This window comes from Zingiber officinale, chromosome 10B (assembly GCF_018446385.1).
Source record: "Zingiber officinale cultivar Zhangliang chromosome 10B, Zo_v1.1, whole genome shotgun sequence".
NCBI classification, from domain to species: Eukaryota; Viridiplantae; Streptophyta; class Magnoliopsida; order Zingiberales; family Zingiberaceae; genus Zingiber; species Zingiber officinale.
The window spans coordinates 4642801-4665893 of NC_056005.1; the positions used below are offsets into that span (position 1 = coordinate 4642801).

Genomic DNA, 23093 nt, shown 5'->3' on the forward strand with positions numbered 1-23093 from the left:
ACTCATAGTGTTTCAGGTGCCTTTGATCTTCTATTAAATTTGATCGTCATGTCAACCTACCTTCACTATTATAATATGTTTTTAGGGTCATCTTCATCATTATACATAACCGTGGGTCTCACCTGTCTGCAACCCATCGACATTTGCAGCAGGTCCTAAGAACGCTTCCCTTGTCCACCAGTAGGCAGGCCACGCCCCGCTGCAGCATGCGCAGAGGAGGCACTCGCAGGGGCGGATCTAGAGGGGGGGCGGCATCGGCGGTCGCCCCTTTGTCGGTAATGGAACCCCTAATATTATGGGGTTCCACCGATGAAGATAGAGGATACCACCCCTTGTTCCAAGTAAAAATCGTCCCTCCATGTTTTTATTCCTGGATCCGCCACTGGGCACTCGTACAGCCCGTCGAGCTTCTTCCTTCCGGTCGCTGCAAGTACTCTCTTCCCTCCACCGCCGGCGTTTTCTTCAGCTTCAGCCAAGCTACACTGTTATTTCCATCAATGTTCATGGAGCAGGAGCTACAGATTCCTTCTCTGCAGGACCTCCGTAGTACTGCTCCGCTTTAATCTTTTGAAGCACATCTAACACCTGTTTCAAATTAAAATTAGCATTATATCGTCCTGTTATCATGTTTATTTCTTGAAATAATTAAATGCCATTGGGCCACAAGTGCTGAGATCGACGAAGAAGGATGGGAGGAATGGCTTTCTGTGGGGTTGTTCGGGATTCCACCTGAGATCTCGAACTTCTTTTTGTCGAATCGCTGCGCTTCTCCTTTGAGGAAGCTTTGCCACCTGGTGCCTCCCGCCCTTGATCCAGACTCCAGAGCCCTCTTTTCTTAAACATTTTGGGTGACATCTTGAGCGATCGCCGAATCACGCCGTCTCCGCCAACGTGCAGGGCGAAGTCGGTGAAGGTGACTCGACGAGAGTGCAGAGGCCCAGTGGCACGTATGTAGGACAGACGGCGAGCGTGGGAAAGAGGGGCATTGTTTCAAATCAAAAATAAATACGAATATAAAAAACCTAAACGCGACTCCGCTGGGGATCGAACCCAGAATCTCTGGTTCCGTAGACCAGCGCCTTATCCATTGGGCCACGGAGTCCTGATGTTATAGGTGTTAAATATTAAGATAATATACTAAATAATATGTCTTTACTTCTTCCCCTTCTACACATTGGCTGGGATATGCCTTGTTATCACTATGCGTTCCATCTTGGTGCCTTGGTGGTAGGATAAAGTGTCGTGCCAATAGTGCACTTCGGTGCACTTCGGTGCACTTGGATTGTGATGTTTTTGTATAGGCGATTCCTAGATGAGTGCCTCAGGTAGTACTTACCGTGAGATACTTTCTGATTCTTCTAATGTCGACAATAGGAGAGGGAGAGATTAATTAGTGCAGACAAATAGAAGAATGTCCAATCATACTTTTCTGTCCGAAGAAGAAGCAAGGAAGCACAACAGAAACAGAAGATTTTGTTCCATGTTGGATTCTGTTTGATTGTTGCTTTTCCTACCTCAATTTCCCTGCTTCATCTGTTCAAGTGATCTCTGAAGCCTAAGTCTATCCAATTAAACATAATTTTTTTCTCATGTTTATTCAAAATATTTATGAAGAGGATCCATTCTGATTCGCTCTAATTTCCTATGTCATTGTTTTGTCTCCAACAAAAGATCAGAGAATACCGCTCTTAAGGTCAAACAAGACAGTATTGAATATGTTTCAGCATCCAACATAATTAATAGAACAAGGACCCTTTATATGTCAGAGAAGATACCAACGATTTGGTAGTCATATATCCCATTGGAAAATCGATAATAATGAAAAATTAAAAACCTATCAAGTATTTATTGACTAGTAACCAAGCAAGATAAAGATAATTTATTATAGGAGTTGGTCTGATGAGACCCCCAAAACTTTTAATTATCTTTCTTTCGAGGCAAATAACAAGATCGTTCTCAACTTGTGTCTGATAGTTGAAAAATACGAGTATAAGAATGCTTCTTTAAATTTGCACAGGTCAATTTTCTACCTAACCTCCCATTTTATGCATGAACCTTGGCCCGTAAAAACTAACCCAATGAGTGTTGTAGGTTGGAATTGTATGTGACTTTTTGCATGCAATTACTTCAGGAAGAAAAAATGAATCGCCCTAATTGCAAATTGTCTGCCATTCAAAGTGCATGCACATTAGTAAGAACTTAATGCTTAATTTTCTGTTCTACCAAGGAAATTGTTTTTACTTCAATTTACTTTACTATAATGATGTAGCTTTATCTACTCTGTTTATGAAATAAACATAATCTTTACAGCTTAAATTCTCTTTTACTAAAGCACAAGAAACCGACACAGTTTAAGCAAATTTTTATGCAATTAATGCAACTAGTTAATTGAAGTTTCTTTGTATATAACTATTAAAGTTGAGTTATCCAGCCTTTAGATTTTCATTACCATTGTTCTGTGGGAAAAAAAATTGCTTGTAAACCAAAGCTGAATTATCCATCCTTTATGACTCTACTATTCAGCTCCTAGCCATGGTTTTCCTTCTTTCAGCCACCAACTTTGCCATGCTGCCATCCAATTGTTATATACCAAGTGACATGGGATACTTTTAATCTCCAACCCATGGACAGTGATCAGGTAGTGTGCTGTTTCTTATTTTATTTAAAATACTCTCCTTCACATAATTTTGTGAAAGATTTTCTCAGAAACCACAATCAAGTCTCATATAATAACTTATTATCCAACTAAGCATGCGGACTTGGTCAAGTAATATGGGTCATATCTATCGGTCTATTGCTTGTAAGAAAAGATATAGGCTCCAACTGCTAATTAACTTTATCTTTGAATTGGCTCCAACTGCTAATTAACTTTATCTTTGAATTTTGAAGTGTTAGTACTGTATTGTGTTTCTGAATGGTGATTGGCATGTCAGTCTGCTCTAGCTGAGAGAATGATTGGTCGGCTCGGTAGACTACTTGATGAGAGTTTTTTTAACAGAGTATGAACAGTTGAACATATACATGTCATGTTATCTACTTCTTCCTGAATTTCTGATTTTGTCTTTTTCATTTCATTACGAGAACTCGTTGATAACTCTAGTAGGATAGTATATAGAACATATGTCATGTTATCTACTTCTTCCTGAATTTCAGATTTTGCCTTTTTCATTTCATTCCGAGAACTCGTTGATAACTCTAGTAGGATAGTATATAGAACATATGTCATGTTATCTACTTCTTCCTGGATTTCTGATTTTGTCTTTTTCATTTCATTCGGAGAACTCGTTGATAACTCTAGTAGGATAGTATATAGGTTTCTTACTTTCTAGTGCGTGCAGTTGAAACTCACTCTTGTATGATTAATGTGCCAGATGTTCCATAACTACGTTGAAAGATGATTTTGTATTTGTCTGAAAAACAATGGTATAGTCAAGCTACATAAAATATGATATTCCCGGCTCCTTCTGAACGTGCATAAAATTTAAAAAGGACCGTCTACCTTCAATATGAGCTGTATCTGAGTTGTTACTCTGGTAGATTTGCATCACTGGATTCACTGTCATGTCCTTGTGGATTCACAGTCGAGCATTTATTGCAATTTCTGTTACTGGTCGACTTTCAATGTGGACTGTCATACTAATAAAAAATTGTGAAGTAGTTATATGATAATGTAAGGGTGCTGATGCAAGGAAAATGATATTTTAGTTCCAGTAGAAGTGATCAATCATTAGTACAGATGAAAGCCAAGTACGTAGAAAAGAGCAGAAGCTGCAGAATAAGTATACACATATATGTATGAATATGTGAAAAGTACATTTACAAGTATCAAGAACCAATTTAGCAGCCGTTCAATGCATGAATTGTATGCAAACATCAGATCATCCAAACCCTCCTAGGACTAGACACTACCGCAGAGTAAGAGCGATGAGTCATCAAGCAAATTCAGCCATGAATTGTTCATCGATGAAAAGTTCAGGCCAGAAGGAGTGGGTCTCATTCTCATTAGAGCTAGAAATGCTGCAAGCATTCTGATGGTGGGCAATTGATGCGTCAGCGAGAGGAGGAAGAGATGCATTAGGAGAAACGTACTGTGTTCTGTTTTCTCCCTGGCTAAACCCCACAGCCGCGGTATAGCACTCGATGTTCTCCTGGCTCGTAGGTGGCTCAAACAAGACGGATGAAAAGTGGTTAACCTGTTCGTGGCTGTTGATATTCTGAAGACCAGAAGACGGCATGGGCGAAGTCATCTGAGAGCTAAGCAGGCTCATGGTCTCCAAGTCGGCAGCTGCAGTAGTGGTGCCGAGACCACTGGGATTGGATCCATTATTTGTAGTCATGGAGCTTGCAGATTGCAACAGGTATTGGAGGCACTGCAGCTTCGCAGCCTGATCCGCATCAGCTTGGAGGCGTGCAGCGTGGTCGTCCCACGGCCGACCATTGAGCAATTCATTGAGATTGGCAAGGGCAATCAGCTGAGGGAGAGCTGAGAAGAAGTCAGTCCTTGGCTGATGAGTCATGGGATCGAACCCCATTTGGATGAGCTTCTTCTTCAGGTGGGTGTTCCAAAAGTTCTTGATCTCATTATCGGTGCGTCCAGGGAGGTGCGTGGCAATGGCGGACCACCTGAACGGATCAAATTCAGAATTTGAAATGCATAGATGGGATTAATTAGCTAGCCAAGAGAGGAATACATATAAAAGGTCCGTACTTGTTGCCTAGGATGGAGTGCAGGTTGAGGATGGTTTGCTCTTCCTCCGGGGAGAATTTGCCTCTCTTGATGTCTGGCCTCAAGTAGTTGGTCCATCTCAGCCTGCAACTCTTTCCACATCTATTCAATCCTGTATGATTATATATATCTCGATAATTAAGAAGGCTGAAATCAAGATTGCCATAGACGTACGAGACTTGCAGATAAACATGTAATTATTAATGAAGAAATGAATTGTCACCGGCAAGTTTAGGGAGGGCTCTCCAGCTGCCATGGCCATGCTTCTGAATGCACTGGATTAGCTTCTGGTCCTCCTCGGGTGTCCATGGTCCTTTCTTGAGGCCATTCTCATCGCAGCAGGGCGATCTCCCCATCGAAGGAATTGGGTGATGGATCGGAGAGGTAGGGGGAGTAGCTAGCCGAGGACTATGACTGATCCTTGGTTACTCCACTTTCTTACCAGAAGATGAGCTGCTTATTTATAATCACTACCTCTATCCTTTGGATCGATCACTACCTCTTCTCTATTAAAATAATCGTATGACTTGGGAGCATGCCACTTGCCATGCATGAGGCTCCCATAAAATATATTACTTTAGAAAAGGATCGCTGGTTAATTAGATCACAAGCTAGTATATGTGTATCATTTATCATTTCCTTCACTTGGATTTTTGTTTTTCTTGTTATCATAACTTCTACATATAAGGTTAATCGATGTGCGGAAATTCTCTCATTTATCCTAATTCAAGAGCATAAAATCTACGGGGCACCAACTAAAGCTCCTCGACGTCACAAATTTTCCCCATGCACGCAATAGAACATGAAGCCAAAGGAACTATGGTCACCTTTCACCCACCTTGATTTTAGCTTTAACTATTACTAGTCACTCTCATTCGTTATTGCGTACGTGACATATATAGGACTTTTAAGTAAATCGGCTGACTCAAATAAAAGTGATGCTGCTGCCTGCTGGGGAGATTTCATCAATCACATACAATTAGTAGTAGCAGTTCAATTAATATCGCAGGAACTCAACAGTCTGATCTACCCTCACCAACTATTTAAGCTTGGAAATGGAAGTCAAAATTACAGGTCACACGTGCTGTATATATAATTAAGATGAATCCCGGTCTGATTAAATTTAGGTAGCACGTGTAATATAGTTATAGGGCATGCCTTATACTTGTTCTATCTACCGAGTGCATCGACTTTGATAGTGTGATATATTGAAGCTCAGGGTCGGAGAGAGTACTTCACACATTTTTTTACATATTAATTAAATACACCTCGAGCAATTAATGGAGTTGATGATCATACGGCCAACTCCAAGAATCTCCTCTCTACTCTTCTCAAAACAATGCTTTTAGTGTCACTGTTTTAATTTCCAGCTTCAGAAGTTAGAACAGAACACAGCATAAGTTAGTACAACAGCCATCAACTTGTATATCTTTAATAATTATGTAATTAGTCCTCAGGACGTAGCACAGACGGTGGGCGCATGATATCTTTGACATAATGGCCAAGGGTCGATTCTCAGGAATTGACGACCTGAGCCAGCGCCTATGGCCTGTGTACCTGCATGAACCTTCCTCCATATTCGTGGGGCCTGCACTAAGAGGGCCGCTATAAAATAGCAGATCTATCTTTTTTTTAATAATCATGCAATTAAGCAAAACATCTAACTGAAGACACTGTCTATATATAGGTTAGGAAGTTGTTCGTGTGCATCGACAGATTTCAAATTAAGACCAACTAAACCTACAAATAAGGGGGAGCCGGGTGTTAGCTTACTTGGACTTTAGCCTGGATCTATTTTAAGATTTAGGGCAGAAACCCATATATTTAGAAATTTTTTCAGTACATTTAATCTTTTTAGTTAATTATTCACCCAATCAACCCTAAATCCTTAAATCAAATTCCACGATGAGCTTGATTTTTTTTTTTTTTAATAAAACTCTGTATTAGCCCTGCGTCGTCATTGCTTACAAATAAAAAAAATAATAATCTCAGTTAACATCATTGTTCGGCCCGGTCCTACGAAAATTTTCATCGGTCACCAGGATAAATCAGAAAGCGCATGCGGCGACCAGCCCAGAAGCCCAGCATCCTTTGGTTACGCCCCTATTTGGAAAAAAAAATTCTGTAAAAATCAAATTCCACAATCAGCTTTATTTTTTTTTTAATAAGACACTACATTAGCCCTGCGTCATTATTTACAAATAAAAAAAATGATAATCTCAGTTAGACTCATTGATTATCTCTGGAATGGCCCGCAACGGTCAACCTAGAAGCCCCGCATCCTTTGGTTACACCCCCTATTTGGAGGAAAAATTTTTGTAAAATCCTTTAATTACGCCCCAATTCATTTGGAGAAAAAATTCCTATAAATAAACTGTAGTTGGGAGTCGAACCGCATATGCTTGAGTGACAATTTGAATATCCTACCGCGACACCATGCCCCCGGGGACCTCATTGCTTATAAACAATTGTTGCAAAAGGCAAATAAGCTCGCCCCCAACGCCCCCGTCAACCCGTCCCAGGGCCAATACAGAGGAGGTAAATCACGGACGGCTACTAGCAATAATTGGAAAAATGACTAACACATAAGAAAGGTATTTACCTCGACTTTGCCGAGATTCCAATTCCAAACTTTATTATGGCAATACCTTATGTGCTAATCACTAGACTCATCCGAGGGGACGTTATTACTTACAAACAAATTAATATGGGAGGTGACATCAGTGTGATTAATGAATCCTTAAAATGAAAAGTTCTCTTTCCATATTCTTGTCTCTTTGCATGCTTTCGTATTTTTTGTTTTCCAGATTAATTTCATCACTTGGTGTCGGCAACAAGCTAAGTTAAGCAGCCGATTGAAGAAACCCTGCTTACTTTCAGATGGACAAAAGCTAATGATGTTATCACAACTAGACAAAAGATTTGCTTGTTGAGTAGGGAATCTAGCTAGCTAGCTAGCTCTGCTCCCCCATCTATGAACACGTTGAGCAAACTTGTATATTTCATATAACTTCATTCATTTTTGTATTTTTAATTTTTATGTTCTTATTTCTCAAGAATGCTCTTTGATAGAATACAAGCTGCAGAATGAGTGACGTGTTAAAACTATTTAGATGAGATTCAGAAATGGCGGCTAGTTAATTATAAGCATGAATGCGTGCATTTTAATTAAGTTGGGATGATGAAGAGAAACAGGACGTGAATGTGTGCTCAGTTCTTCCTCCATGCAATGCATGATGTATCCACTTTAATTAGAATAAGATAAAATGAAAAATGGCCGGACAGGGCAGGGCCTACAGATCTAATAAACTAATACCACTACTTCATCGCATCTTTCTGATTTCGTTGGGAGCAATGTGACGAACCCTAAACAGTGGCTATTACCTAAAGAGAGACATTAATTTATCTTGACCGAGCATATGATTGCATAATCAAGAAGAAAATAAGTATGAATGCTTTAGATACTCGAAGGTAAAAAAAACATGGAGGAAACTGTTGAAGAATTAAAATATTAATTGAAGGAGACTCCGCATTATTGGGATATCTAACCTTTTGATCGATCTATTTCAACAAATGATCACTAATAGTGCTCACCAGAGAGTTTGATAAATTTAAATAAGAGGAGTAAGAAATTTCAAGATGCTGGAATTTAATCGGATTCTAGATTATGGGTTAATGATGCTTTAGAGTGATAAAAATTATCTTTTTATTAAGGTCCCAGAAGGCTTAATATTTATGAGTGAGTAATTGGGTAAAATGAAAGTCTAGGGCTTCATTACATTTGATCCGGTGATAAGGACGGAGGATCCTCGTTGGTGGAAGGTCAACGGCACGTGAAGGTCAAAGATCAAGAAATTCAACTCTGGGACAGGCCGACCGATCGGATGCGGGCCGACCGACCGAGCAATGCAGACAGACCGGCCGTGAACCCCCGAACCGAATGAAGACAACCCGGCTGGGGGTCGGGTTTCCGATGCTCAAAGGTAATATGGTTTCAAGGCCAAGCGGATGTCCGTTCGACATGGGCACCAGGCAACAGAGGCAGGAGCAATCTCATCCGAGCATACAACCGGGAGTCCTCCCGGTCGGGCAAATACCTACAACCGGCGACAGAAGTGATACGCCTGCCGAGCGGACGACCCGCTCGGCCCGAGAACAGACAGGGAATGCAAGAGGACAAAGGAGACAGGGGATAACATCATCCTCGAGACACCTGCCGCCGACAAGCAGCAGAGTTAGCGGCCGAGCCGTACACAGAATCATACGACGGAATCTTCCACCGTCACATCCGGGATATGCTCGGACGATTGTGGAATGACGCCAGAGGTACTTTGCTGACAGAGGCTTGTTAAGGCATGTTTGGGGAAGCGTGCACGCATAGAGAAGCGTGCCCGTGCCTCCCCGGGGTCCTATATAAGGACCCCTAGACGTCGACGAAGGTATGCGCAACTCTTTACTGTAGCCACATTAAGCTGCCTCTCTCGTTGCCTGACTTGAGTGTCGGAGGGCCGTCGTCGGGAAACCCCTCTCGGCTCAGCTTCTTTGCAGGTTCACCGGAGATCTACGCCACCAGTCGGAGACAGCGGAGCGTGCCACGTCCCCAGCGCCCATCGATTCAGCGCTAGGACAAGATCAACATTTATTAAAGCCCATTTGTATTTATCAAATCAGTCCCCAAGATTCTGTTTTTGCTAAATCACACCTCTCTCGTTTGCAATTCCATCTAGAATATAAAACTAATTTAGCATTCGAACTGTTTCAAAGTCAAATCTAGTTGCGTGAGATACCGAAACATAATCATGTTTTTTGAAGGGGACACAAAGAAGGAAAAAACATTAAATTTGTGAAAAAAGACGAGGAAGAAATTATGTCATAATTAATTGTAAATCAGGTTGTAAATTATTAATTAATTAATTCTTAAAATATGAGAGGCTGCCAGATGCTCACATTAAAATAAGTAAATACACAGTAGATTAATAATTTATTTATCTATTCTAACTATTTTGATGTTAGTATTGACTATTAGTCTCTGAACTAATTTATCGCCATGCGAGGTCAACGAGAGCCGTAGAAAAAAAAAACAAGCTTTCGTGTTAAATCATTCGCCTTTTCTATGATTAATGGCTCCCCCTTTCTTCCTTTGGCTCGCTGCTGACGACTCCGACGACGACTCCAACCGCTCCTCACAGCGACCCACCGATCACATCTCACTCCAAACGCGCAGCTCCCATCTCCACGGTTCGATTTCTCATGCCGGCCCCTATGTGGATTTCTTGATGTCTCTGGAAAGGGGTATGGGGATTCTTGTTCGATCGGTGAGAGATTTTTTTTTTTTTCGTATTTCTCTCTGAGCGGATTTAATTATAATCGCTGAATTCTCTGCTTCTCCAGTTATCCGGATCCAAGTCGTGGATTTCTCTATTAAAATTCGGATTTTGAATCTCGTGCTTCGTTAAGGTGTTGAAAGGAGCAGATTTGGGGATTCGGCGAGGAGACCGGTCGGGGCGTTGGCGTCCTTTTAGGCGTTGCACTTGAAAACGATTGGATTTGGGGTTTTGAGATGCAAGTTGTCGATATTTTGGACGAAGTTTGAGATTTTGGGAGTGGGAGTTGTCCCAGATCTGAAGGGCCGGGACTGAGCTGTGAGGAATTTCATGGATAAAATTTGCTGCTTTGTAAGTTCTCTATTTGTGGCGAATTGCGATATTATTCTTAGCCATCTGTTAGCATTTTAGTTCATTATTTCTTCATCTGATGATTTGTTCTACTGCAAGAGTAGAGAAGTTCATCATAATTAGGCATCTGATACAGCTACTTGTTTACTTGACCGTACTTCTTTGATGCCCTTGAACAGAGAGAATGCTGATGTTTTACTCTCTTGTTGTTTCTCTTCATTCTCATTTGAGTAGAGACTCTGTAACATTTAGAAGTTTGATCGGTATAACTTTCTATATTATATTGTAAGCAAAAGATGGCTTATCCCGTATATATTTATTGGCTGACACAAATGGACATCCAGCTTGCAGGTCCGTCATTGACTGTTGGTAAAGGTAAGAACTCAAAAGGTCAAACCAGGATTAGCTATGGTTTTAGTCTACTAAAAGGATCAGCGGATCATCCTATAGAGGATTATCATGTGGCCAAATTCATATGTATGAGAGATCAAGAACTGGGTCTATTTGCTGTTTTTGACGGGCATTTAGGAGATAGTGTTCCAGCCTACTTACAGAAGCATTTATTTGCTAATATTTTGGAGGAGGTAATTTCCATTTTTCTTATGCTGTATTGTTAAGAATTCTTGGATGCAGATGGTGGAGTGATGTTATGTGTGTTTGTTCCTTTGCAGGATGAATTTTGGGCCCATCCTGAGACAGCCATCAGAAGGGCCTATGAAAAGACTGACATTGAGATACTTTCTCATAGTCGTGATTTGGGGAGAGGTGGATCCACTGCAGTCACTGCAATCCTTGTAAATGGCACCAAATTATGGGTAGCCAATGTGGGTGATTCACGAGCTGTTCTTGCAAAGCGCGGAGAGATTATTCAAATGTCAACAGATCATGAGCCAAATTCTGAACGAGAGAGTATTGAAACAAGGGGTGGTTTTGTTACTAATATGCCAGGTTAGACATCTTTTGCAGGACTTGTTTAGTTATACCTCATGGGTAGCAATATTTTAAAAATAACAAATTGATTTGCATATATTTCCTCTCTTTTAATTCAAAATAAAGTGAAGGCTGTATAGTCTAATGTTTGTTCAAATTCATTTTCCTTGCTTAAGATGTTTACCACTGTCCGTAACTTGTTGAAGGTTTTCAACAACATAGTGAAGCATTCAGTGAAGATCTTCAAGACTCTCAAACATTCTACTGGATTTTTTTTTCAAACTCTTGGTTATTCTTAACTGTCATATTTGTTATTTCTCAAAATTTTAATTTTATTTTATGTACATGTATGTATATTGACGTTTGCTGAATGATGATGCACTATAAATTACATAGTCTTCTGAGTTCTGATGAACTTCGAAGACATGTTGGAACAATGCTCTATGTTATCTTACTGCTTTCAGCTTTAATCCGTTTACCCTTATTACTTCTACTAATTACGATGTTCCTAGTTGATTCTTATGTTTTTGAAATAAAATAAGAAAGAAAAAAGACAACATTGTGCTCGTGACACTACTGAGATGCATATAATCCATAATGAGTTATATGATGACTTGTGGACTATGAAGACAACTGTTTTCTTTCTTTCTGTAGTCCAATTATCCAGTGATGGAAGCACTCAAAAATACACTACTGTTGCATATCAACGTTGAATTTCTCTTGAACTCGTGTAATAAATTCATACAACACAAACTGTGGATATTAAGAGGCATAGGATTGTCCACAATATTCCCCTCGAGTAGATAAACCATTTGAATTATCATTGATTCAATCAATATGGCTGAGTAGAATTGGTTTATTAACTTTTTTAGATCAAACCAATGGTCTAAAATATTTAAGCTTATGGTGATAATAGTTCAATCATTAAGGTTTATAAAACTTCCATTGGCCCATGTGTGACTAAAGTAGGTGTCTTTAATTCAACATTCTTCCAGATGAGAGATCCCTACAACTTAATAAGTCCAAATACTGACCTAATAATAGTTCAATTATCTAATTTTATAAATCCCTTCATCAGCTGCAACTCTTGATTGGAACTATTAACTTTGTAAGGCTGAACCACCGTCCAAATTTTTAGGCTCAGACTAACAGTAAACAGTCAAATAAGCTTATTAGCCTCCATTAGCCTACCACCCTGAATTTGAAACTAAAGTAGTATGCTAAAACTTAAATCTTAAGGAGCAATGTTAGAATCATCATGCTCTAAATATTTGTAGGTTAAATCATGAGGAACCGTACAAGATGTAGTATGGCAACATACTTTGTTCAAGAGGAAAAGTGTCTAAGATTTATGCTCTAAATATCTGTTGCTTAAAGCATGAGGAACCAACCTCTGAACCTTTTGATTCATGAGGTCTCTTTTGTGCACATTTTCTCAACATTGAAAGTAACTTGGTCCAATTAAAAGTGGCTCTGCAGATTTTATCTTCCTGTTGGCGGCATGTCATTTCTACTATTCGAAAGTTGGTATATTTACATTTTACAATAATTTGGCCAAACTTGTGGTTGGCAAATTTCATCAGCATGTTATCTTGCTTACAAAAGAGAATTCAGCAGGTTGTTAATGACCTTTCTTGACGACTAATAACAACTTTGTTATTATCATTATTAGACGATTAACTAGATTGCTGCCATGAATCTCAGGAGACTGTGCCAGAGTTAACGGGCAACTAGCCGTTTCACGGGCTTTTGGGGACAAGAACCTCAAAACACTTATAAGATCATATCCTGATGTACAAGTTCAAGATACAAACTCTGAAACAGAGCTGCTCATCCTCGCTAGTGATGGCCTCTGGAAGGTTGTTTAACAATCTTCCAGCATCCTGTAATCATATTAGTTTACTACATATGATGCAACTTTACCCTTGTAGATTTTTACCAGGTTATGAGCAATGAAGAGGCTGTTGATCTCGCCAGAAGAATCAAGAATCCACTGGCAGCAGCTAGGCGGTTGACTTTGGAATCCTTCCACAGAGGAAGTAAAGATGACATATCATGCATTGTTATTCGATTCAAGTGATAGACTTCACTCAAACATGGAAGAAGATGGTTATATAATGGTTGAATTTGTTAAAAAAAAAAGAAGAGAAATTGTACAACTACTCGCAATAAGGTCCAAGTTTCTTAAGGCTCAGCTGCTCGTTGTGAAAGTTGTATACCCTTATATGCTCTCGACCATATATTGCTGTATATAAATGTTGGCGTTCTGTAAATTTCTGATACAAATCAAGAACTCCCTGTAAGTGAACTCCCTTTGGTAAATCCTTTGAAGTTTTCAGATGATCAAGAAAATAGTTATTCCATAATACGAAGGCGACTGCAAATGCTTGTAAGTATGTTAAAGATAGGCCACTTGTTTTCTTATGGTTTCTGCAACTTAAATTAAGAAAAATAGTACAATAAGGGAGAATTCTCTCCAACTAGCCACCATGCATCAAATTAATCTAAGGGTTGTACAGGCGATCGCCGCAGCTGCACTTCCACCCCAACGGCTTGTAATTGGAGTACTTGTCGATGGGCAACGAACAGCCATCCCTCGGCCGCGACCCGGCCGGCGGCGCCGGGTCCTGCACCGCTGTGCATGGGGTGCACTGGTTGCACCGGTTGCGGCAGTTGGGCGGCGCCGACCCCAGCCGGGCCTTGTCTTGATCCACCAGCACTCCCTGCTGCCAACGATATGAATCCAACGGTAGCAAGCACAGAAGAAGACCCGGGAGGCGACAATAAATGGAGCCAAACGTGTACCTGGGAAGAGGAGGCCGGCCAGAGAAGCACGAGAAGAAGAGTTAGCAGCGTGAGAATTAGGAAGCCATGTCTGGGAAGTGAACTCGTCATGGAGCGAAGAGGGGGGAGGGGCTCAGTTACTTCATGCCCATCTTAATCGTCGCTTTGTAAATGCCAAGGAGAGAGTGCAGACCAAAGAGCAAGGCGTAGGAATGGCAACAAATGGGATGTTTCCACATCAATAGAGGTACATGCAGGTGACAGATGTCTCACCAGATCAATCCAGGGATCGGGGGAGGAGACTAACCCTTGCATCGACTTCGGAATTGGAGTTTGACCGAGTAAATGCGGCCGCCTGACATCGTCCACATCGTCTTTTTCAGAAATGAACACACACAAACACAGCTATTGGTGGAACTTACTCACCATATCCCATAACTGATTGCTGTGGTTACTCACGAGCTTATTCGACTCCATTCTCACCGTTGAACTTGGTGGTTGGTTTATATGCCCGTACAGTATGCCAGGAACGTACCGGAGCCACCAATCGTCTCAGGGATGTCTTGAACTATGTGTGTTTAAATCTGTTCGATGTGTTCATAAAGTAGCACTTGTGATAGAGATTATTTTATTAATAGCTAATAAAAAAGAATAAAACAATTTGTGATATAGCTAGCAGTTTGTACAGCAATGGCGAATGGAAATTAGGAAACAGAGTCTAGACGAGAGTGGAGCAAGTAGAAGTGGCCGGGTCAAACAGAGCAGGGAGCAAGTGTTTTCTACCGCCGACCCCGTTCGCGTTGTAGCTGGCCCCGGTGGAGGGGTCTACCTTTAGGTCGCCGGCGTAGCCTGGGTAGGATCCCTTCGCGTACACACCGGGGCACGCCGTGGCCGCCTCCAGCGGCGCCGATTTCGGCCCCTGGTAGAAGCCGTCTCCGAACGGGTTCGTGACCGCGCCGGCCACCATTCTCGCCAGGTTGATCACCATGCCGTCGGCCCCGACGTCGCCGTTGGGTGCCACAAGGGGCGGCGTCTGCGGACCGTAGAGGGGCTGGTGGAAGGGCCAGGCGCACTGGCCCGGGCACTGCTTCGCCGCGTTCCCTACCCAGATATAGGCCGTGCCGGACTTGCTGTTCGACCAGTGCGAGCCGCACCGGCTCATGCAAAAGCCCTCGACGGCCACATCCTCGGCCGTGAAAACCACCGCGATGCCGCCCTTCTTCGGCCCGGCCTTAGCAGCCAGCCCCGACACCTGCGACATCTTCAGCGACTTGCCCAGCGAGCATTCCTCGTCCGACACTTGGCTGGCGACCACGACGGTGGTCTTCTTCTTGTTCCCGGCTTTGGACAGGTACAATCGGTCGATGGTGCCCCACCACTGGGGCACGGAAGGGGCTAATGGCTGTGTCCGGGAGGTGGGCGTGAGGGAGAGGAGGAAGTCTGAGATGATGGCCTTCTGCGAAGGGCTAAAAGCCCCGTACCACATGACGGAAATAGGGATGTCGCCATGCAGCACAGCCCCATTGTGGTACGTGAGGAGCTCCGCTGGCTGCTGAACTAAGCTCGTTAACCGTCTTGCTCCCGCGCTCGCTTGAGCTAAGCTCGCAAGAACAAGTAGTGCGAGGATCGAGGCAAAAGAAGCCATTAGTTAAGAGTACAAGGCTAGAATGGGACGATGAAGCTTGCTTGAATCGAAAATGTGTGGAGGATCGAATCGGAGGCAGGGGACTAAAAATAGGCGGCCTGTCGAGAGAACAGAGCAGAAGGAACGAGCCTTCGAGTTGGCTTCCTGGGACATGATGCAGCGTTGTGCTTAATTTGAGGGAATTAATTTAAATTGACTGGTTGTTGGATCAGGCAGCCATAGACTGATTAATTCTCACTATTGGGTTAGGATATTGACTAATCTTAAAGTAATTTAATTTTATTATAAATACTCTAAATTAAATAAAGTTATTTTTAAGCTTTTAGTTTGATTTTATGTTATTTACCAGTTGTACATGGTTATGGACCAAACTTCAGGGAGACAGCTAATGGTTTATTTATCACCAAGTCAACGACTCAACGGGCAACGCGGGTGGACCAAACTGACAGTGGATTGTGGTTTGGGAGACTCATGAACTGTCATGAATTGGAACAAGGCTCTTCGGTGGCGACAGCTTTGTTGGGGAATCCTTTACTGCATCGACAGCTTTTACAGCGGATTTAAGTGGGCGTAAAGGGAGAACAATGGTGACCCTATTGGTCAACAGATGCATTCTTATCAGTTCACAGTTGTCCATTCAATCCTCTAGCTGTTTCCAATGAAATGTATTCATTCAGCTCATATACAACAAATTTACAAGGGATAGTGATGAACGGCCGGGATGATTTATGTATATTACTATTATGTTGGACCAATAACTCAGAACCTAATTAAGGTTGAACAGGCATGGCGATGGAAATGATAAACTTGCAATAGATGAGGTTGGACTTTTACGTGGACAGGCTTGTTGTAGGCATTAAACTAGTCATTTAAGTGTAGGAAGGGGAGGCGAACCGACCACGACTCCATTCCACTATGAATTATATGATTCATGGAATGAAGAGGAAGGAAGGAGCTGGGGCGGTGCCGTGCATGCACTTTGACACGCGCGCTGGTTTAACTTCTGTAGCTGGAATTTGTCTTCTTGCCCATAAACTATTCGACGTATAGACCATGTGGTGCATATTTGTCTCATTCTTTTAATCGAGTGATTGGAATGGATTGGCAGACGCGAGGGAGCCTTAACGCAAACGCACCTGCACTGCACACGTGCCATCCTCGACCTTATCTTCTCCACTCTTAATTTTTTTGTTAATTTACAGATATCGATAATGCATGGGTGTACCTAATCTAAGAAAAGATTTCGCGGGCTCCTTCCAAGGAGACCGTATCGAGTGTTAAATTCTGTTTCATCGCACGCTCCCCTCGGTCTGCCCTTCTCTGCACCAAATTCTCGATCCGATTAAACAAGATTTAAGGCGTGGTGTTAACGCGAATTCAATTTGAGCTGAAGTGCAGTGAACAGCCATGCCACCCACGTTGAGAGCATTGGGAAGGGGAAGAGTGGACCTGCAGCATAGTCCATGGAATGCAGACATTGTGCGTTCGATCTAGCTGTCCATTAACCATGATTTTAATGCTTCCTGTTATTATATTCCTACTCTGTTTCCGATGTTAATTAATTATAATAGATATTTATGAGAATAATGGATTGCTGACTATGCATCTTGGAAAAATTTGGCGTGCGTGTCGCTTTATCCACGCATCAATATGCAAGAAATCAATAAAATATTGGACCACTAAGCTTCAAATTATTGATGCATAGCTGTGGAGGAGAGCTCGTAGGAAAATTAAACGTTCTGCTCTCACATGCAAATCTAAGCCGCCCGCGATAAATCGGCGGCGGAATCTGCGTGACCGGCCTGGCGGCCTCCCCTATCGATGTCTGTCTTTTTATGACCACCTCAATATTTTGAACAGGCGAGTGTTGCCAGCAAAGTGTAGGTTGGAACAGGTGACACGATGATTCATTCGACGTGTCCCCTGGTACGTGCTCATTCCGACGATTCTGTACCAGGAAACGGAGATGAAGCTCCATGCTTGTGATTAACCTATAAATACTCCTCTCCTTGGCCCTTTCACTCGGCACTAAAACTCAAGTTTTCCTACTCTTCGATCCTCAAATGGCTTCTCTCCAAGTTTCTAAAACAACCGTAGCGCTGCTTGTTCTTGTGAGCTTAGCTCAGGTGAGCCTGGAAGCGAGAAGGCTAACGAGCTTAGTTCAGCAGCCAGCGGAGCTCCTCACGTACCATAATGGAGCTGTGCTCCATGGCGACATCCCTATTTCGGTCATGTGGTACGGGGCTTTTAGCCCTTCGCAGAAGGCCATCATCTCAGACTTCCTCCTCTCCCTCACGCCCACCTCCCAGACTCAGCCATTGGCCCCTTCCGTGCACCAATGGTGGGGCACCATCGACCGACTCTACCTGTCCAAGGCCGGGAGCATAAAGAAGAGCAGCATCGCTGTCTTCAGCCAAGTGTCGGACGAGGAATGCTCGCTGGGCAAGTCGCTGAAAATGTCTCAGGTGTCGGAGCTGGCGGCCAAGGCCGGTCCGAAGAAGGGCGGCATCGCGGTGATTTTCACGGCCGACGACGTGGCCGTCGAGGGATTTTGCATGAGCCGGTGCGGCTCGCACTGGTCAAACCGGAAGTCCGACACGGCCTACATCTGGGTGGGGAACGCAGCGAAGCAGTGCCCGGGCCAGTGCGCCTGGCCCTTCCACCAGCCCTTTTATGGCCCACAGACGCCGCCCCTGGTAGCCCCCAACGGCGACGTCGGGGCCGACGGCATTGTGATCAACCTGGCAAGCATGGTGGCTGGCGCCGTCACGAACCCGTTCGGAGACGGCTTCTACCAGGGGCCGAAATCGGCGCCGCTGGAGGCGGTCACGGCGTGCCCCGGTGTGTACGCGAAGGGATCCTACCCAGGATACCCCGGAGACTTGAGTGTGGAACCCTCCACCGGGGCCAGCTACAACGCGAATGGGGTCGACGGTAGGAAATTCTTGCTTCCTGCTCTGTTTGACCCGTCCACCTCCACTTGCTCTACTCTGGTTTAAGTCTGCGTTGACTGTGTATAAAGTTATGGTCCTGTAAATGATTTTTTTTTAAAAAAAATAATTAAAACGATCTGTGATAAATCTCATAATGCTGCTGGATATTCCCCTCGATCAGTTTACGTCTATATCCATAATTGATAGCTGCAGTACACCCATAATTTATGGTCCTGTAATTAAATTTGTTCAAGTTTCATTTATCAACTTATTTTTTATAGTTTTTATAAATTTACAGAGAAATGTAATAAATGACATAAGATTCATGTGACCTCTATCATATATAAAGAGTTGTTATGTTAGAATAAATATCTTTTATGATTTATTTTTGGAGAGAGTATGAGATTTAAAGAGGCCGTGATAATACCTTTCCTTTTTGGTAAGGACATACGATTTTTGAGAATATTAAACTTTCTTAAATATAAAATTTATTTTAAATTTTATATTTTACTTAATAAAAATTTTTGCAACTCTATTCAATTCTTAAATTTAAATTTACTTCTCTAAATTTAGAGAATGAAATTTATTTTTAAATATTAAAATATTATTTAATTTGGAAGACAGAAAAAAATAAAAGAATTGAATTAGAAAATGAAAAATAGATATTAACTACATAGGGAGCGAAAAAAATAATTAAAAAATATACTAGAGAAGAAAATAATAAAGATAATTGAAATTTTAGGATAACTGATGTACTGTGTAGTGAAAAATAATTATCTAAAATTAATAATTTACTTTAAATTTTAAAAATATTATAGATAAATTGACATAGATACTTAATATAAGGTATACTGAACGTGCCATTGTGAGCTGGTGAATTTTGACCTGATTGAGTCACCCATGGATCTATATGGACAATAGTTTCCCCTCGAAGTCTGTTTGTCTGGCCGTAAAGTGTGTCTCTTCTCTGCATCTTTTTTTAAGGATGGCTAGTGTAATCTTAAATCTTAATGAAGAAGGATAATGTTAAATAGTTAGAATCTGACCTACTAAAATACATTTTGTAAGTTATTATTAAAGATATTTTTTGTAATATCATCTCTATATATTAATTAGATACATGTATTATAATTCAATTTTGATCAACCAGATTCTGAGTAGATAGATTTACCAAGATGTTTAGCTAGTGACTCCAAATTCAACATCATGAAACTCATTAATTATTAATTGACGAAGCCTCTTGAGTCTTGCTGATGACATCCAGAGGCACATGTCAGGGGATGAGGGCATGAAGGAGCTAATTTATCTGTCGATCTTGGGAAGTTGAGAAGATATAAACGCATGCATTAGCATTCAAATCACTGTCTCGATCATGGAAAAAGGAATTATATATATACAGGAAAGCTATGCTGCAGACCAAAATTTGCGGACTACTGCGGACCGTCCTCGTGGCAAGTCTGCGTCACATTTTTTATTTCCTTTTCGCCACAAACCGAATGAACCCCTCCTTGTGCCCTAGCTCCTCCTCCTCCTTCCTGTGCCCATTCTCCTCTTCCTTCCCTCCTTTGCCCTAGTTCGTCGTCCTCCCGACGCTGGCCAGACTCACGTTCCTCCTCGCGGCGCACTCCCTCGCTCGTCGTCCTCCCGACTCTGCCCAAATTCACGATCCTCCCTTACCGCGACCGTGTGAGACACAACCTCTCACAAGCGCAGCTAGGAGTGGAACCCCTGCAGCATCGCTTCGATATGAAGCCCTAACTCGTGGTCCACCTCTCTACAGTCGTCCTAGCTGTTGGAGCAATCTGGGTACCCTAAGTTTTGATGTTTGGGAAAAGGTTTAAGTTAGGTTTATTGCTGTATTTGATATGCATTGTGAGTGTGCAGGATACAGGTACAACAAGAAAAGTCCAAGTGTGATTTTGACAAAGGAGGAAAGTCCAAGGATGAGTTGTGGCGGTGTAAGTCCAAGCATGTAGTCTTGGCAACGTAAGTCCATGTATGACTTAGCAATGGTTGAAGTCCCGGAGGCGCGACCTCTTGGCAAAGGAAGACCCGACAACAATGACAAGGCTGATGGGAGCTCCAAAATGCAAGACGTCAAGGATGGGGAGACATCCAAGGGACGCAAGTCTGATGGAGGAGGCTAGAAGGCTAGGTCTAGGTTGGTCAGGCGAGGACGAGTGCTGAGTGAATATACTTGGGGGTTAAATCCTAGGAATAGAGTCACTGTAGCAGTACTGTAGCACACTGTAGCAGTACTGTAACGTTACCGTAGCAGTACTGTAGTGTTACTGTAGCAGTCGACTAGTGGTTTCATCAGTTGACTGGTGCAGTCGACTAGGAGCGAACAGAGGGCTGGTATCGAGCCGTTAGGCTATAACGATCGAATTTCCACTGAGGGCAGTCGACTGATGGTTTTGGCAGTCGACTGGTAGGTGGGATTTTCCAACCTGTGACCTATATAATTAAGACTTGAGAGCTTGGTTGAGGTTGACGAAATAGAGGTGGTTAACCCATATTAGTAGTCTACCTGTGCCCTATCGTCTCAAGTGTTCTTGTGAGAGTTGTGGTGAGATTTCTCCATCCACAAGGAGCTACGTGAGCTAGCCGGAGTTTGCCGGGGAGTCATCCATCGACAGATCGAGATCGTCCACCTTACGGGCAGTCGTAGAGTAGGAGCCCTAATCTCCGAATCACGTTAAATGATTGAATAGCTTGGTTTGCATTTCTTGTCTTGTATTTGGATTAGCTTTTTACTTGTTTGTTTATATTTCCGTTGCGTAACTAACAAGTGTAGGAGGAAGCGATCGATTTGGGTGAGATGCTATTCATCCCCCTCTAGCGGACGTCAAGGTCCCAACACTAGCTTGGGGGATTAACTCGAGTTCCTCCTATTCGAAGTCGTCCTCACTAGCTTGTGTGACTCCTCGCTGTGACATATTCTCATAGGCGTTGCAAAGTTAGGTTCCACAATCGTCCTCGTCCCTTCATTGCCGAAAAAAGCTTATTTTTATAAATTGATTTTGCATCTATGTTATACTGGCAGAATAAAGTCCAAGTTTTTTTTCCCTATTGTTCAAGAAATATATTTTTCCACCTTCTGTTTGGACCTATGCTGTGATGGACGGGATAGATCTCAGTACAAATTTTTTTGTTATTGTTGATTGATAGAGTTCTTTAGCTATCAAAGTATGCTAAAATTCCCTATCTTATTTTTTGATAAATTGCAAGATTATATTGAATGCCTATTAGTTGTTCTGTATTTGAATTCAGACCTCCTTTTTTCGCATTATCTACAATAATACCAATTGTTTGCTCAAAAGTCAATTGAACCAATCGATTGTTGGAGCTAGTTTCGTGTAATTATTACTCAGTTTTAAAAATTAACTTATGATCAAATTTGTTTATATTTCTGTTGCAAATATCATCATATTGTTTACAATAGTATTTACGATCAGATTTATTTATATTTCTGTTGCAAATTTCATCATATTGTTACAATAGTTTTATTGTTACCATAGTGTTTTAGTTTCCGTTTTACATTATCTACAATAAGTTGTAATTTTTATTTGTTTATCGAATTACCTATTGTCAATTATAATGTGAGGGTGTCCAGAAATGGAAGAAAATAGAATTGATGATCAGAAATATATTCCTCAAGTTCCAGATGATCGAAAGCCAAAAATTGGAATAATATTCTCATCACTAGATGAGGCATATGTTGGTCCCTTTGTAGGTCGGCAAGAGGGGAGGGGTGAATTGCCCTGAAAAATAAATTACACCTTTCTCAGATTTTCAACTAATAATAGATCTTGTAACTTTAAATAAAAGAGACTAATTAAAAACAAGAAATCAGACATAAAGGGTTTACTTAGATTGCAATCAGAGGATTACTAATCCAAGGAAAGGATAACGCACTATCTGATAATCTCCTCTAGGTGAAGTAGCCTCTTACAGCGTTGACAGCACAAAAGAATAGTAAAGCACAGAGAAAATGGATTACAGGTTGATTAATTAATCTGTGCAAATCAGTGCTATATTTATAGCACTGGTCGGGGCACCCCGAAGGGTTCCGGGCGCCCTGGGGGGATAAAACTTTATCCCCCAACGTTCAGATCGAGTCAAATCTCGATCTGGTCAAAATCCACTTCTGGGCGCCCTGACGGTCCAGGTGCCTGGAATGGATCCGGGCGGCGGACCACTTAAGTCAACCCAGTTGATTTTTTGTGGTCCGGTTCCACTACTCCGATGCAGCTCGTCTCTATCCGGGTCTTCTGTTCCGGCTCCGCTAGCTTGGGTGATCTCGGCCATCTGGAATAGGGCTCACGCGAACCCAAGTTCTGGCCTTCTCCTCGAGCAGCCTTCCTTCCCGGTTTCTCGTCCCTCGAACATCACATATG

At 42.1% G+C, this 23093-nt stretch overlaps 5 protein-coding genes and 1 non-coding gene across 8 annotated transcripts; 2 read left to right on the forward strand and 4 right to left on the reverse strand.

Annotated features, from left to right (window-relative positions):
• Positions 1–1029: 1029 nt before the first annotated feature.
• On the reverse strand, positions 1030–1102 carry TRNAR-ACG. The gene has a single exon. It is a non-coding gene; the product is annotated as a tRNA-Arg (tRNA).
• A 2581-nt stretch (positions 1103–3683) lies between these two features.
• LOC122029772 (transcription factor MYB93-like) lies at positions 3684–5158 on the reverse strand. The gene is made up of 3 exons (XM_042588899.1): positions 4950–5158; positions 4709–4838; positions 3684–4623 (listed from the first exon to the last, which is right to left on the reverse strand). Exons 1-3 carry the CDS (start codon positions 5080–5082, stop codon positions 3933–3935), a joined length of 954 nt encoding a protein of 317 aa, XP_042444833.1. The 5' UTR covers positions 5083–5158; the 3' UTR covers positions 3684–3932.
• Positions 5159–9833: 4675 nt separating this feature from the next.
• Positions 9834–13984, forward strand: LOC122030279 (probable protein phosphatase 2C 41). Of its 3 annotated transcripts, none has more exons than XR_006125377.1 (6): positions 9834–10041; positions 10118–10401; positions 10746–10985; positions 11073–13190; positions 13274–13720; positions 13851–13984. XR_006125377.1 is itself a non-coding variant. In XM_042589455.1 (6 exons), exons 2-6 carry the CDS (start codon positions 10381–10383, stop codon positions 13278–13280), a joined length of 711 nt encoding a protein of 236 aa, XP_042445389.1. In that variant the 5' UTR covers positions 9843–10041; positions 10118–10380; the 3' UTR covers positions 13281–13460. The 3 variants fall into 3 exon arrangements, 2 of the variants coding, with proteins under 2 accessions (XP_042445389.1, XP_042445387.1); XM_042589455.1 differs by lacking the exon at positions 13851–13984 and having other exon boundaries at positions 9843–10041; positions 11073–11349; positions 13036–13190; positions 13263–13460; XM_042589453.1 differs by lacking the exon at positions 13851–13984 and having other exon boundaries at positions 9844–10041; positions 11073–11349; positions 13036–13190; positions 13274–13697.
• Positions 13695–14571, reverse strand: LOC122030280 (EPIDERMAL PATTERNING FACTOR-like protein 1). The gene is made up of 2 exons (XM_042589456.1): positions 14137–14571; positions 13695–14054 (listed from the first exon to the last, which is right to left on the reverse strand). Exons 1-2 carry the CDS (start codon positions 14224–14226, stop codon positions 13836–13838), a joined length of 309 nt encoding a protein of 102 aa, XP_042445390.1. The 5' UTR covers positions 14227–14571; the 3' UTR covers positions 13695–13835.
• Positions 14572–14715: 144 nt separating this feature from the next.
• On the reverse strand, positions 14716–15879 carry LOC122030278 (protein PHOSPHATE-INDUCED 1-like). The gene has a single exon (XM_042589452.1). The coding sequence runs from the start codon at positions 15758–15760 to the stop codon at positions 14834–14836; it is 927 nt and encodes a 308-aa protein (XP_042445386.1). The 5' UTR covers positions 15761–15879; the 3' UTR covers positions 14716–14833.
• Positions 15880–17550: 1671 nt separating this feature from the next.
• LOC122030277 (protein PHOSPHATE-INDUCED 1-like) lies at positions 17551–18831 on the forward strand. The gene has a single exon (XM_042589451.1). It carries the CDS (start codon positions 17824–17826, stop codon positions 18757–18759), a length of 936 nt encoding a protein of 311 aa, XP_042445385.1. The 5' UTR covers positions 17551–17823; the 3' UTR covers positions 18760–18831.
• Positions 18832–23093: the final 4262 nt, after the last annotated feature.

Excerpts from the sequence above, each read along its gene's own strand:
- LOC122029772 (XM_042588899.1), bottom strand. The coding sequence starts at position 5,082 with ATGGGGAGATCGCCCTGCTGCGATGAGAATGGCCTCAAGAAAGGACCA. Across the intron at positions 4,839-4,949 it reads AGCCCTCCCTAAACTTGCCG|GATTGAATAGATGTGGAAAG; the intron begins GTGACAATTCAT and ends ATAATCATACAG. Across the intron at positions 4,624-4,708 it reads CACTCCATCCTAGGCAACAA|GTGGTCCGCCATTGCCACGC; the intron begins GTACGGACCTTT and ends TGATCCGTTCAG.
- LOC122030279 (XM_042589453.1), top strand. The coding sequence starts at position 10,381 with ATGGATAAAATTTGCTGCTTT. Across the intron at positions 10,986-11,072 it reads TTGCTAATATTTTGGAGGAG|GATGAATTTTGGGCCCATCC; the intron begins GTAATTTCCATT and ends GTTCCTTTGCAG. Across the intron at positions 13,191-13,273 it reads CTAGTGATGGCCTCTGGAAG|GTTATGAGCAATGAAGAGGC; the intron begins GTTGTTTAACAA and ends GATTTTTACCAG.
- LOC122030280 (XM_042589456.1), bottom strand. The coding sequence starts at position 14,226 with ATGACGAGTTCACTTCCCAGACATGGCTTCCTAATTCTCACGCTGCTA. Across the intron at positions 14,055-14,136 it reads GGCCGGCCTCCTCTTCCCAG|GGAGTGCTGGTGGATCAAGA; the intron begins GTACACGTTTGG and ends CGTTGGCAGCAG.
- LOC122030278 (XM_042589452.1), bottom strand. The coding sequence starts at position 15,760 with ATGGCTTCTTTTGCCTCGATCCTCGCACTACTTGTTCTTGCGAGCTTA.
- LOC122030277 (XM_042589451.1), top strand. The coding sequence starts at position 17,824 with ATGGCTTCTCTCCAAGTTTCTAAAACAACCGTAGCGCTGCTTGTTCTT.